General features: G+C 36.2%; 2 protein-coding genes across 2 annotated transcripts; one reads left to right on the top strand and one right to left on the bottom strand.

Annotated features, from left to right (window-relative positions):
• Window positions 1–846: 846 nt before the first annotated feature.
• Window positions 847–5326, bottom strand: LOC121237391 (dynamin-related protein 5A-like). Its single transcript, XM_041134103.1, has 8 exons — window positions 4925–5326; window positions 4250–4441; window positions 3953–4159; window positions 3250–3678; window positions 2612–2839; window positions 2334–2529; window positions 1426–2110; window positions 847–1186 (listed from the first exon to the last, which is right to left on the bottom strand). The coding sequence occupies exons 1-8, from the start codon at window positions 5270–5272 to the stop codon at window positions 1000–1002; spliced, it is 2472 nt and encodes an 823-aa protein (XP_040990037.1). The 5' UTR covers window positions 5273–5326; the 3' UTR covers window positions 847–999.
• A 3096-nt stretch (window positions 5327–8422) lies between these two features.
• LOC121236691 (protein GRIM REAPER-like) lies at window positions 8423–8866 on the top strand. Its single transcript, XM_041133122.1, has one exon. The coding sequence runs from the start codon at window positions 8423–8425 to the stop codon at window positions 8864–8866; it is 444 nt and encodes a 147-aa protein (XP_040989056.1).
• The last annotated feature ends 5966 nt before the right edge of the window (window positions 8867–14832 follow it).

The raw sequence follows: 14832 nt of genomic DNA, 5'->3' as shown, positions 1-14832 counted from the left end.
ATTTGTAATTTTAAAATTTATAAATTTTATATATTATTTTTAAAAAAAGTTAGGTTTATTATGAAAAAAATGTTTCAAATTTATAACTTTGAAAAAAAAAAAAAATATTCGAGATTTGTATACCCTAAAACTTTATCTATCATTACCCTTAAAATTTTGAATAGCCAAACGGAACAAACTCCCTCTCCCAAACTAAAAGCGTTTGTTTAAAAGAAATTATTTAAGGAATAAGAATAATCCAAAGAAGACAATTAGATTTGAAGTCAAATAAAGACAGCATATGATTGATTTTCTTTTTCCTAGCGACATTTAATAATAGCTAACTTGGCGCACCGAATATAATTAATAATGTTTTAAGGAACCAACTTCGTTTAAAATCGCCAAGCCACCAAACGTCAGATATCTAAATCGCGTACCAACGCTCACTTATTTTACTTATAATTCTCACACATCATAAATTTTATTTATTTTATTTTAATTTTTAATTTTTTTTATAAAAAATATGTAGTATATGAATGATAAATAGAACAACTCAATTAATTTAATAAGAATAAAATAAAATAATAAAAAATAATTTTTAAATATGTAAAATATGTGGTATGAATCCATGGGATGATGAGTAGCATGCCTTCTGTGTGTGTGTATATATGGCATGAATCCGTGGGATGATGAGTAGCATCCCTTGTGTGGGTGTGTGTATATATATATATATATATATATAAAATATGTATGTATGTATGTATATTCCTGGAGAGTAATGTAATGCTATTGGAAGGTAAAGAGAGAGGAGCGCAGAATCCTTGTAAATAGGAAGACCGACAAAGAAAAAGTTTTTCACTTGCGGCATTTAGAAAAATCAGCCTTCCATTCAAAATTCTTACGTGATATCGTTGTTAAAGAAAACGGATGCAACAAAGCATGCAGGGCCCTAAGAATGAGAATTTTGCATGTTCACTAGATGTGAAACCTATGAGCTTCCGCTTTCAACGCAGTTGCCAATTAAAGTGCCCGAGCAACACTTTTGAACTCATTCAAGCAAGATCGGAGTACCTTTTGACGCTTCTGAAGAGACTGTCGTTCGTTCTGCAGTACCCCAATGGCGTCAGGAGCAACAAACATGTCCATGAATTTTTCATCGTTCACGGCAAATAAATCCAACCCAAGTGCCACCACGAGCCTTTCACGGCTGCACAGAGCAGAACACATAAACAGCTTCGTAAAATCAGTTCTTTACCAAAAAAGTGAACAAAAAAATAAAAATCGCACCAGAAACTTTCGATAAATCCCTGAATTCCTCAAAACACAAAATCGCACCAGAATATGTTGCTTTAACTGTCACAAGGACAACATGTACTAGTAGTGTTCCTGTAAATATAAAATGCTGTGTGAACGTACGTTAAGAGTTGGAAATAAAAACAAGCTTACCAAGGGGTTAAGAATCCAGAATTCAAAGTTGAGGCTACGCTTCGCTCAACAAGAACTTCACGAATCCGTGCAAAATGATGTGCAGCTGATGAACAGATTTCTGAATAGGCTGAGCCTGAATTTGAACCAGTATCACCAAATAAGAGACTACCACCATTTTGAACTCTTACGTGATCAGTATTTCTGTTATTGCCTGTCAATCTTGAAACCCACTTTCGCGCTCCAATATCATTTCCAAGTTCTTTCTTGACCCCAGCATATGCTGCATCACATGGCTGATCAGGTGATGGGGTCTCAGGCACAGTCATTTGGCTTTCTCGAAGGGCTCCTCGAGCTTCTGCTGCTTTCCCTGGTGTCGTTTGCTGTCCAATCATTTCCGGAGGTATGTTCTCTTGATCTCTCATTATTTCGTCACAGGCTGCTGGGCCCCCATCAGTTAGCTCAAGACAAAATGAACCAGCTGAAGCCTGGTTGAACTTGTAAAAAGAGGTTGCACTCGAGCCAAAGCTTCCTCGAAAGCCATTCTCATAACAGACCTGCGAGTATGGGCTTGTAACTGAATCGAGGTGATGCCGAACCAGTTGCTTGCATTGTTTGGCAAGGTCCTTGATAAAGCGGTTGTAAACATGCCTTAAAGCAGCATGAAAACCAACGTAGCCATCCATTTTTTCTGATTTCATCCCATCTGCACATTAGACAATGTCCAATGACTTCATGATTAGTTACATGAAAATTTACACGCCAATACAAACAATAAGAAAGCCAAAGATTACAGGAGCGCAAAAGAGGAAAATAATCTGAACTGAACGTATCAAAGCTCCAATCCTGACTTTTTTGGGTTGGCAACAAAACAACATAAACGAAAAATGTGAGAGAAACGTTTAACAAAGTGTTAATAAGCTTCTCACATTCCGAGTCCCGACTCTGATTTCGTTCTAGAGCAAGATCATAGAGATTCCCCAAAACAAAAGCAAGCCGATCACAAGCAGTGTCAAGAAGAGGAGCAAGCCATGATCTGGCAGCTGTACGGGCAATTTCTGCAGCTGCTTCTGTTACTCCTCTGCCCCCACCTCGGCCAGCATGGGCAAGTAATATATTTGCCACCTGTAGGAAGAGTAAATAATTCACCAGTTCACAGAAGATCTCAATCCATTATCCAAGGTAAATTGCTCTAGAATATATATACCTTCTCCCTCGACACTGGGGGGCATTCAATAGAATAAACAGCACAGCGAAATTCATGCATCACCCTTTCAAAAGCAGCTCCTCCATAGAGCCGAAGGGTAGCATTGGGAGGCTTTATATCTGCAGTAACACTGGGCCAACTCCCAAGTCCACTTTCTGACTGCTCCTCCACTGTTGTTTTTCCCCATTGCTCTGGGGCAGGATCTGCTGCTCCATCAATCAAAGCTCCCTTTACAGTAGGCACAAGCAGATACCATTTTTAGAGAAAAGTATAAAACTTACTTTCTGAGACTTACAAAAAGATAGAATTACTCAGTACAGGAAGTAGTTGGTTAATATTTTCTGTCGGCATGGGACGGTCAATAAAATAGTTGGAACTTTCTGTTCTATTTAATGCCAACTACTTGGGCGGAGGAATTCACATTAGAGAGAGAAGAACAGGTTGTTAAGTAGAAGTGGGCAATGTAAATATTAAAAAATAACAGATGGAGATCATATATGATCAGAAATTTCATGGAGATTCATGAATTACAAGAAGCTCACACAAGGGGGGAGAACTGGTTATGTTCACGGAATGAAGAACTTCTAGAATAGTTTATGACAGCATAGATGTTGATAGGTTTCACAGAAATTACCCACCACATGATTGCTGATAGAAGCCGCATACAACATTGCTGATCTCCTAAGATGAGAAATATCAGAAGTGGCCTGAATTTTACAGTCCATTTTGTCCAGTTCAGCTGTAACTTCACTGCAGCGCTGCTCAAGCAAAGCTAGAGTTGCTGGAGCAGCTTCTTTATATCTCTTCTGAAGCTCGGACTCCAAATAATCTCTCAGACGGCCAAAACCAATGTAAGGCCTGAATTTCTCCTCATCAAATCCACCCTTGATTCCCTCATTGAGATGACGTACGACTTCCGAGTCCACCTGAGATATCTGCTTGCGGAATTCGTCATTTGAAATGGTGCCCCTGTCCTTTGGAAGGGCCACAAAAAATGGACGTGTGTTATCTCCCAGGTAGCCGCTTGCACTCAAATATCGGTCCACTTCCCACCTGTCACTGAACTCCTGCATTTATAAGTATCTTAAAATAAGAATTCAAATATACAATGATGATATCAGTAAAACCACTCACTTCTGCTATACCATGAAAACAAGTTTCTTTAGTTAGTAGTATCTTCACTACAGCAAATATCAACAGCATAGGGAAGCTTCAAATGATTCATTTGAAGTCCATTGAGAATATGAATGATAGAGACATACGCTGATATGTATATCTATTATCTAGTATGCTTAGATTTGCTTACTGGAGATAAATTCAACAAACACTAATAGTTCGTACCTTGAGACGATTATCAAATTTGGAGACGACAATTACTGTCCGTCTGAACGTTGGATCAATTTCACGAATGGAATCCAACCACAAAGATGAACACCACTCCACACTACTCTGTTGGAGGAACAACAGAATGCGATGGGGAGGACTAGCCAATGACTTCACCATTGCAAGAATTTCCTCGGGCGTGTTTTCTGGTTCTCCTTTCTTTGCCTGCCGACAAAGTTTCAAAACCAAAGATTCATTTTATATCATAATAATATCAAACGTTTATTACCCATCATCAAATACAAGAGTGCCCACCTTAAGAACGAAGCCCGGGGTATCTATAATGGTGAGATTAGGACAATGTGCATATTCAGCTCTCATCACGATTGGCTTAGAAGAAACTGAAGCTTTAGTCTTCTTCAAAAGTGCCTCAGTCCGGGACTTTATTATATCTGCAATTGCAGATGCCAAAATAACAGGACTTCCATATTCTTCAGAATCCTCTTCCTGTTTTTAATGCTCAAGTTTCAGTATTTTTGTATATTAAACATTGAGGCATCAAGAAAGATATAGATAGAGCCATGAAGAACAAAACAGAAGTAAAAAAAGTGAATTAACCACCTCTTGAAGAAGATTACAACCGTGTTCATTACCCACCGAACATCATAAAACCCCAATTTAAATCTAGAAGCAGCCTGACCTACACGTTTTCAGTTCTCGACATCCAAAACCCCAATACTTTTATAAATATAGTATCTACTATTAATTCTAAAGAGACAAACAAGAGACTAAATTTAATCCACCTAATTATTTCAACATGAACTGTATAAGTAACTCCAATTTCCATTCTTTTCATTTTCCTGCATTTCCAGCAAATCAAGCGAAGTCTATGTGAGATATGAATCAGAAATTAACTCAGTACTCATTAATAAGTTCCCAATGTCCAAGAAAACAATCATAATGAGAAATTCTTCAAAATCCGAAGGATACCTGGAAGCGGCAGCGGGGTTCGAGGGCGGAGGGATCGTGAACCATCTGGAGAATGAGGGGGCGACGGGTGCCCATCTCGACCTCGCGGACGTTGAAGCGGAACCCTAGAAGGGCTTCGAGAAGTGAGCTCTTGCCGTCGGATTGGCCGCCCAGGGCGACGATCTCTGGGATCGGGAGTTTCTCGCCGAAGGCCACCGCCGCGGCCTGAAGACGGTTGTAGGCCTCAAAGCGAGAGGAGCGAACGGATGAGTCGGCGGAGTTGGGATTGGGATGAGGATGCTTGCGGGACATGGCGGAGGCGGACTTGTCCGAGGGGGTCTTGGTGGGAGTGGTGATAAAGGTAGCCATTGGAGCAATGGAGAGAGAGAGAGAGAGAGAGAGAGAGAGAGGATTTTGAATTTGAAATTGGCTCATGAAGCCGTTGGGAAAATGGCGTTTATGAATGAAATCTCATTGATGGGCCGGAGGGTATTTTTTCTTTGTTAACTCCTCAATGACCAGCCCACAAAAAGGCCCATTGAAAAAATCCCAACTTACAAGAAACGTTGCCGTTAGAAGTTTGAACTGCAAAACGAAGCTTTGCACTATTAGTAGAATAATTTTACATGGAAGTCCTACAACACACCCTTCTACCTAATCAATATGTAATTTGTTATTTTTTCCTTCTATCTTAATGCTTAATACACTTATTAATTAAAGTAGAGATGTGTGATGTAAAACTTTCTCTTATTAGTAATCAAAGTCGTCATGCCGTGTGTGAATGAATGAAGCAATGCGATACAAGTTCTTTTGTTATTTTAATCACTCTTCTAATTCTCAAAAAACTTGTTTTGCATCTTCCTAATTCTAACCAGCTTCTCCCCAAATCCCAATCCTCTACGGCTCTTCCTAGCTTCTCAAGCTTTAACTCTTTTTTTTTTTTTTTCTTCTTCTATGATCAAATTGTAAGGGGGTTTTCTCCCCCACCCCCCCCCCTCTATCGGCCCATACATCGAGCCCACGAGGGACCACGGGGAAAGCAAGTTAAAGAGCCCAGTCAAATCCAACGACCCTCCACTAAGAGGAGTTAGTGGGTCTCTTTAGAGTACTCGACCCTCAAACAAAACCTATCCCCAAAGCAACCTATGCATGGGAAAAATGGACAACAAGGGGAGATGGGACTCTCCATCCTGACACCACTTACTGACACCCTACTTTCGAAAACCTGTGCAGGCAGACAGGTGGAAAATATAGAGAATCCTTGATCTCCTGACAGCAAATATGGAGAGACTCAACAGGGAACACCAGTTGGGTAAAGTGAGTCAGGGAGCAACGCCGCATTGATGGTGCCACCCCTTAGACTCAACACTGCATTTAATGACACCGCCCCAGAAGCCGCACCGCATTAAAGGGACAGAACGAACAGTGGAAATGACAAAAGCTCCTCAAAGTCGACTACGAGTTGTCCCCACAAAAAACCTAGTATAAAAGTCGATTCCTATATATAAAGAACTCTTTCTGATTCCTCTAACTTTATGCACAAACTACTAAAGAGATATACTGACTTTAGCATCGGAGACAACCCCACCATCACTAAGGCTCCCATTCTCCGTGTTTGCTTAAGTGTGCAGGTTAAAGTCCGAAGATCCGAATTGTTGGAACCCGACCAAAAGATGCGCAAAACACGACGTTAACAAAAATAATAAAAGTCAATTCGAATCGAGTCATTGTTTAGTGAAGTTTGAGTCTATATGTTGAGGGTTTGCCAAACTCTTCACTCCCCTAGTAAAATAATTTTATATGCTCATCATATCTTCATTGTGCCAAAACTAGAAATTATGATATTTTAGAATTATGTTAGGTACAAGTCTTAAATAGACCAAATCCATATAAGTCATTTGTAAAAAAGTGGGTCATACTAATATTTTTTACATTTTTTAAGGTGGGGTCTACTTTTTCACAAAACCTTGTAAGGGACTTGTCTATTTTAGAATTGTACAAATCATTTTTCGATCTTTTATACCCAAATCACATGCCCATCTTAAATTGAGTAAAAATGGTACGGAACCCACCAAACAGATACACATACATATCATATTATCGTGGACCATTAGAAAGTTAATCAAATGTGAAATGTAATACATATATATAAATGTTTTAGTCACAAAGAAATTTTACAGAAGTAAACTTACAAATTGACATAACTTGATATGATATGTTAAATTGTAACATTACTTTTATTATAAAATATATATAATATATCATAAGAAGTTACGTCAAAATTTGTAAGTATATATATATATATATATATTAATATAGTGACCCAAAAGAACTCTTCTTTAAATTCCCTGACTTATATTTTTAGAAGTATATGTGTTTGTATTTTTCAAAAGTTGGAGCTCGAATCTGAACAACGAACTGTAGACACTAGCTACTTAATTACAACAAAAGAGAAGGTCTTATTCTGTAGGTTGTGGTGAGCATGTACCACCCTCTCCCACTTGCCTTTTCTTTTTATTTCGAAGACTTAAAATTGTCAGATAGTTTTTAAATGGTAATTAGCAAGTAAAGGGGGGAAAAAGGTTATAAGCTTATAACCCACAAAGAGGATTTATTAATTTTTATTTACTTATAAAAAATGGAAATAGAGTCAACACGCGTTTCGATTGGTGGGGAAGTCGCGGGGGTTAAGGTGACGGTTCAGCTAGCTGTGATTTGTAAGTAGAGTAGTGTAGCCTGAGGATGGATCTCGGGAAGGTCAAATCTTTCTTCTTCTTCTTTTTTTCATAAATGTTTTTATATTTTTAATCATTTTTTTTTTTAAATTCACAACATTAAAAAGTATATCATTAATCACAAAGTCAAAAAAAAAAAAAAAAAAGTGTCAAGACCCAACTCTCGATAGCTCTATCATTTTTCTTGTAAGTACTCATGCTGAGTTGTACAGTCAAAACAATATATGTCTATAATATAATTATGAGAAATTATTTGTACAAAGTTTTAAATAGATAAATTTTACACAAGTCTTTATAAAAAAAAATAATAATAATAAATAAACTTCACTTTAAAAAAATGTTAAAAAAACTATTTTTTATTAATAAGATCTATTTTTTTATATAAAAAAATTATCTATTTAAAACTTGTAAGTTGTATCTATAATTATATGTCGATTAATGTTATACGCGTGTGGTCATGATGCGCCTCGAGGATCTAGCCTTGTGTAAGTACATGACCAACCAGTCACTTTAACCCCGTCCCTATGGGTGCAAGTGTACGCACGTACCGGAGACTTTGCCTGCAATCTTCATGGTCAACTCTAATCTATCTAATCAAAATTATGATGTAGCCAACTTGACATAAGCAAATTGGGGGATTCAAAACTTCAAAAGGCCTCCATCCCAACTGCTCTGAATAAGAAAAATGATGGACCATTCTACCCAATACGTGCAGCTTATAAACCCTACCAATCTCTCTCAGTTTACATAACTCGTGGAAAACCCTCATTTCCAAGATAAAAGAATGGCTTGCACTCTCCTCAAGTTCACAACCATTCTCATCTCCCTGCTCCTAGCTCTACAGCCTCAAATTGCCTTCTCAAATGACGACATTGAAGACGACGAAGAGTACTACCACGTGGTCAACTCCCCATTGCCCATTAATCTCAGGTCATCAAGAAGCAGGCCGTTCTTGGCCACTGTAGTAAAGAATGGATCATCTTGCAATCCCATTACGCGTAATGTCTGTAATGGGATACCGGCAAACAAGGATGCAAGGCTTCTCTACTGCTGCAAGAAGCATTGTCGTAACGTTCTCGGGGATCAGAACAACTGCGGGAAGTGCGGGAAAAAGTGCAAACAAGGAGAGCGTTGTTGCAACGGAATCTGTACCGATGTTACTCGCAATGCTAATCATTGTGGCAAGTGTAATAAGAAATGTGCGCGTGGATTTTGTGGGTACGTTTGATTTTATTCATCACCTCAAAGCCACCTTAGATTTGACTAATAAGCTGTTAAGATACTGGATTTGGAGCCGACTGACCGATCTTGACAAGTTGGAGAGCTAACTCCTTGAATGTGATGATTCTGAATGATATAATTTATAAGACACAGAACGATTCGTAAATATGTTAGATTAAAAGTGCTTTAACTATAATGATCTTATGCAGACCTCTCATGGTTGGATGATGATTAGTTTTAATGCCTAGAAGTAATTATAGCGATTTAGGTTAAGTAAAAAGTGAAATTTATTTCTAATATTAACTTATGTGCAAACATGGATTTATATATATATATATATATATATATATATAAAGCTTTATTATAGTGTTATGATGGGCACATGCATTAATATTTTTGAATTAGAAAAACTCTCCCATTGATATATATAGTGTATTTTAAGTGACTTTTACATTTAAATGAAGAGTACTGTGCCTACTGAGCCATATGAAACTTATGCTTAGATAACTCTCTTGACTTGGCCATATATATGAAGCTTACTGCTACTGGATAATGTGGTGCCCATGGTTCATTCGAAAAATAAATAAAAAATTTATTCAAAATAAAAGGGTATCTGAAAACACAAAAAGATAAATAATATTAAAACCTTAAGTTTCTTCTATCACTTTTGTGTATGTTGCTTATTTTTATTTTTTAATAAATCATATGGCACCATGTCAAGAGAGTCGCATGGTGATGCAACGTCAAGAGAACTATTGAGTGGTAAGTTTCAAATAGCCTTATAGTACTATTGTTCTAATTAAATGACATGGCAAGCTGTCGTTAAAATGCATTAATATATATATATATATATATATATATATTGGCCATCATCAACAATTTTAAAATATTAAGAAAACGCGTGATTTGCAACCCGTCTAGATTTGTGCGGTCACGATCTGTTAATTGCATTTTCAAACAAAGTTGCAGTACCCACCAGGAGAGTACGGAACCACGTGTGCAAACATATATGCCAAGCCGGGATTTATAGTTCGGGTAGTTAACGTGACGAACCGCTGACTTTAATTACGAGTTTCCCGCCGTGACGAAGTATTCCGCAACTTCGCAATTCATATGGTCGGTCAACCGGCCAGCTAATAAATGGTAAAATGTGGTACGTCAATATTATGGCGTTATTGGAGTTGTCTGCGTCTGATCGATGTTGGTTCATCTAATAAATGGAGGTAATAATTATTATTTTTTTATGTGGTAAAAAGGAAGAATTCTTTATGGTAACATACATGGTTTCAAGAATAGTGTTATTTGAAAGATTTTACACCATACAATATTCACATAATATAATTTGATTTGTAAAATTTAAAATTTAAAACTTTTCTTTTAATTAAATTAAATTATGTCAATTAAATGTATATGTGTGATATAAAGGCCTTCAAATTTATAAATATCTAGTATGTATATACACACACATACAACATTTTAAAAGTAATCATTATTGAGAGAAGTGCTACAGCTACAAATTAGAGATTTCATAAAAGTAAACTCGCAAATTGACATAATTTCATATAATACGTTAGATTTACTTTACAATAAAAGTAACTTTACAATCTAAAGTACTGGCAATATCAAGTCATATCAATTTGTAAGTTTACTTTTGTGATCTTTGTAGCTAAAACATTTCTCAATCATTGAGGCTAGCTATTATGTTGTAAAATATCCTAAACCAGCTATTTGACTTCACCATTTTACGCACTTTTAAATGTGTGTAGGTTTTCTAGGACAGTTAAACTAATCTAATTTATAGTTTAGTCAAACCTCATTAAAAAATGCAATCGGTTAATTATATATGGAGTAACGGAGGATAAGGTGCCACTGATCAAATGAGTTCATGCTTCTAAGGCTTTTTTATTTCTCCACAATATATTATCGTTGAAATAAAACTCCAAACTCCAAATCGAATTAGAGCAAAGTACGTTACATATAGGGTCAAGTGTATTTTCTTTAATGTGCAATATTAGGGAGAATCTTGAGCAAGAACTAGTTGACATTAACTAACTTATATATGTTTGTGCAAGAGAGAATGCCTAGCTAGAAGCGATGGATACAAGAAACTCGTGAAAACTAACTAGGAGATGTGTACTGGGGCTACGCGTCTTTCATTGATTAAATAGTATTTGACTCTTTATAATTTGTCAGGAAAAAAAAAATGATTGTAACCTTGGTCCCCCATCCTTTCATATTTAGAACTAACAAATGTTGGATTATTCATGTTAGGCTGGGTACTAAGATTACTTCAAATATTCTCAGAATATTTCACCGTTATTTATTATTTTATTATTATTTTTTAATTATTTTTTACTATTATTTAATATTTTATCATTACTTTTTTATTACTATTCACAGAATACCTGAGAATACTTCACTACCCAAACGTTACAAGGCAAAACAAACTTCCCTTTCACTCAAAAACATGTAATATTTCATATATCGAAAAACTTGCAGCTTATATATATATAAATCCACGTACCATCTCACCTCAGCTTCGATCATTAAACACACTCGTCTAGGAATCCCCCATCTTCAAGAGAAAATGGCTTGTACACTAGTCCTGATAAAGCTCACAACTATGCTCTCCTTAACCCTAATTATCCTAGCTTTGCACTCTCAGTTAGTCGTCTCAGATGATGATATCGATCAACACTATGTTCAAGAGTACGTAGTTGCTGATGACAAGTGACAACCATGTCTCTCCAAAGCCCAATATCAGATCACGAAACAGGTTCCTGGTCAGTTCTGTAATGAATAATGAAGGTGCACCTTGCAATCCCAATATTGCAGGCACTGCATGTAATGGAATATCGCGAAACGAAGGGACGCCGAGCTTTCTGATCTACTGCTGCAAGATGCATTGCAGTAACGTTCTTGGGGATCCTAACAACTGCGGGAAATGTGGGAAAAAGTGCAAATAAGGACAGAGTTGCTGCAATGGAATCTGTAACAATACTGCTTACGATGTCAATCATTGTGGCAAGTGCAATAAAAAGTGTGCGCATGGTGTTAAATGCTAGCATGGGTTAATTTGTGGATATGCTTGAACTAATAATTACAACATGTCGCGGGGTCAAGGAGTTTTTATATTAGCATGTAAATCTGTATCTAGGTTCAGGTTCTGCGTCCCTATCTACACAGCTGATAGAAGTTTGTGTGTGTGCCAGAAAACGATCTGACCATTTTCAATTACTTCTTTAAGAGTGTTAATTAGTTTATTTTCCAGTGTAATAACCAGCATTGTTGTTGTTTTGATCGTTTGAAATCTTGTCAGCTGACTCCAATTACCAAATATTAATGTTGTTTCAAAATGATCACTTCTTTGACTCAAAAGCTGACAGTTTCAGGTTAAAACCCATGAACCAGAAAAATGGCCTAAGCTGTGAGGATATGTCTTACAACACGAGAAGGAAAAATGAAAATTGGAAAACGGATCAAGGATTTAAGTCGGCCCAAACTTCTCTAGCTAGCTAGGTCCATGGGCCTAAGGAGCATGCTCCCGCTAAAGTACAAGCCTACAACAAAAGCAAGAATTTGGAATTTGGATCGATTCATGCCAAGTTGTAGTACGCTGGCATATTGTTGCTTAAGTAATATCGTCTCTTTAATTTGCTTGTTGCTAAAACTTATTTGCCAGGTGATTTACTCGTCTGGTTTGTTTTTACATATGAGATAAGACGAGTTGAGATAAACGTTAAATAAAATATCGTTAGAATATATTATTTTTATTTTATGATTTGAAAAAATTGAATTGTTTATTTTATTTTATGTAATAATTTAGAAATGTTCTAATAATTAGATAAGATGAGTTGATAAGAGTTGTAAAATCAAACCAGAGTTGAGAAGATTCTGAACTCCAAAATCTATATATGCATGCACTTCTAATCTTTGATCATTTTCTTTCTCTCCATCTTTCTTCCTATATATTATAGTTATTAGTAGAGTGATTCTACATTTCCATTAATTAATTCTAAGCCATCCAAATTAAGCAGCTTCCATATTGCATGCATTTAGAAGTTTTGTAGCATGCACTTAACCAAATTATTGACATGAAGCGCGACCAGCGCTCGAGCAAGCTGGCTAAATGATTTTGATCTAGTTTCTATATATGTTCAACAGTACTCCGATTGGAAAAGAAAAGAAAAAGTACTTGGTTCAGTTGGACGCGGATCACGTATATGGAATTTTCGAAAAGTAAGAACAAAAGATTTAAACAGAATACAGATCTAGAAAAGATCATGAGGATGTATGGTAGTTTTGAAGTCATGATGTGTAATTAACTAAAATAGAAAATCATGTAGGGTTTTTCTAATTAAAAAAAAAAACATATATATATATATATTATGTTAGCCAATACTACAATTATCTCCAGCTAGGTAGGTATGATCCCCGGCCAAGACTTGGCATTGATGAAGCTGGCCTGCAAAATAATGTTCAAAGTTGATGGAGCATGATTTTGCCTTACACGAGAACCGCAATTTGGGGGCATAAAGGAGTAGTAATTCCCAACTTCAGGGGCGGGTTACATGTCATGTTGACCACAACGACCTAATTATAATTAATTAGGATATTGTAGTCTGGCTTGGATGTTTCAGTAATACCAAAGATAGAAAAATAAATAAAACCTTATTTGACTAAGTCATGAAATTGGCCGGAATTAATTAATTAATTTTTTTTTTTTTTAAATTACCCAAAATTCTGGCAGAAAATTAGAGTACTGATCATATTGATACTTACCTTTTGCCCCAAAACAGGTCTAATATATGGCCGATTATTTAGCAAAACATATGGCCGAGTAAAGGAAATCAAGGAAAGAGTTAAGCAGAAGCAAATGCAAATAGACAAACTTAACCCAAAAAAAAAAAAAAGGATTTTGGGATCTGAGTAATTAAGTTAAGTTTGCATGCATGCATGTATGCCTTGGGGAATAATCCTAGCTAGCCTGCATGTTGGCTCCCTAGCTCCTTTGATATTAATATCTCCAAGCTACCCTTTTGATAAGTTAAATAAGTATATATGTCTCCAAGTTATATATATAGATTGTTGCACGCAACAACTTGGTCTCGATCTGATCACGAAAGTTCTTTCAAAGGAATTATAAGTAGACTTCTCGACTCGATCGAGGAGCTTGCTTTAGCTCCAGCCAGGCGAGGTGGCGTATACGTAAAGGGAGGAGGATTGATGCTGGGCTAGCTAGGTTTTATCATGCTCGAGTATTGATTACAAGGAGAGAGCGGGGAAATACGCGATCGAGCCTTCCTTACATTAATATTGCACTTTGCAGTTCACGCAATTGGAATATTATTTTATAATTGAAAAATTATATTTACAGTCATAAAATACTGCGCAAGTATTGTGCAAGCATTTTAAAAAAATGAGTAAATATGAAATCTACATGAAATTAATTTTTTAATAATATATCTCACTTTTTTCAAAATAAAAACATAACGTTTACACAAACTATAATTGTATCTAATATTACTCTTTCATAATTAATGTCATCATGCATGCACGTAGGATTCATTTCTTCACCACACACGTACGTTAGCTAGGCTGCATGTCTTGAATATTAAAATTATATATATTTAAAATTTTGTTATTTATAAATTGGTGCATAAATACATAATTTATTGTGGAATGTAATATGATTGAAAGAATAGAATTTCAATAATTGTTTTTTTATAAAAAAAATTGTGTTGGTTTATAATCTATCTCTGTCACGAAGATATTATAAACCCAAATAAAGTGGAGAAATTTAATTAATTAATTAAATGGCAGTAAAGTCTAACCCGCCGCGTTATTTCGGTTTGACTACGGAGAATATTGCAGAATCGGTGCTGGTACCATGTGTATATGTCATACTCGCTCTGCGACCGACCAGAGATATTGAGCCACGTGTGTCGCATGTATGCATCATCCAGGATCTAG

Source organism: Juglans microcarpa x Juglans regia, chromosome 6S (assembly GCF_004785595.1).
Source record: "Juglans microcarpa x Juglans regia isolate MS1-56 chromosome 6S, Jm3101_v1.0, whole genome shotgun sequence".
Taxonomy (NCBI): Eukaryota; Viridiplantae; Streptophyta; class Magnoliopsida; order Fagales; family Juglandaceae; genus Juglans; species Juglans microcarpa x Juglans regia.
Note: the sequence above shows the minus strand (reverse complement) of the source record. Positions and strands in the feature narration are given on the sequence as shown.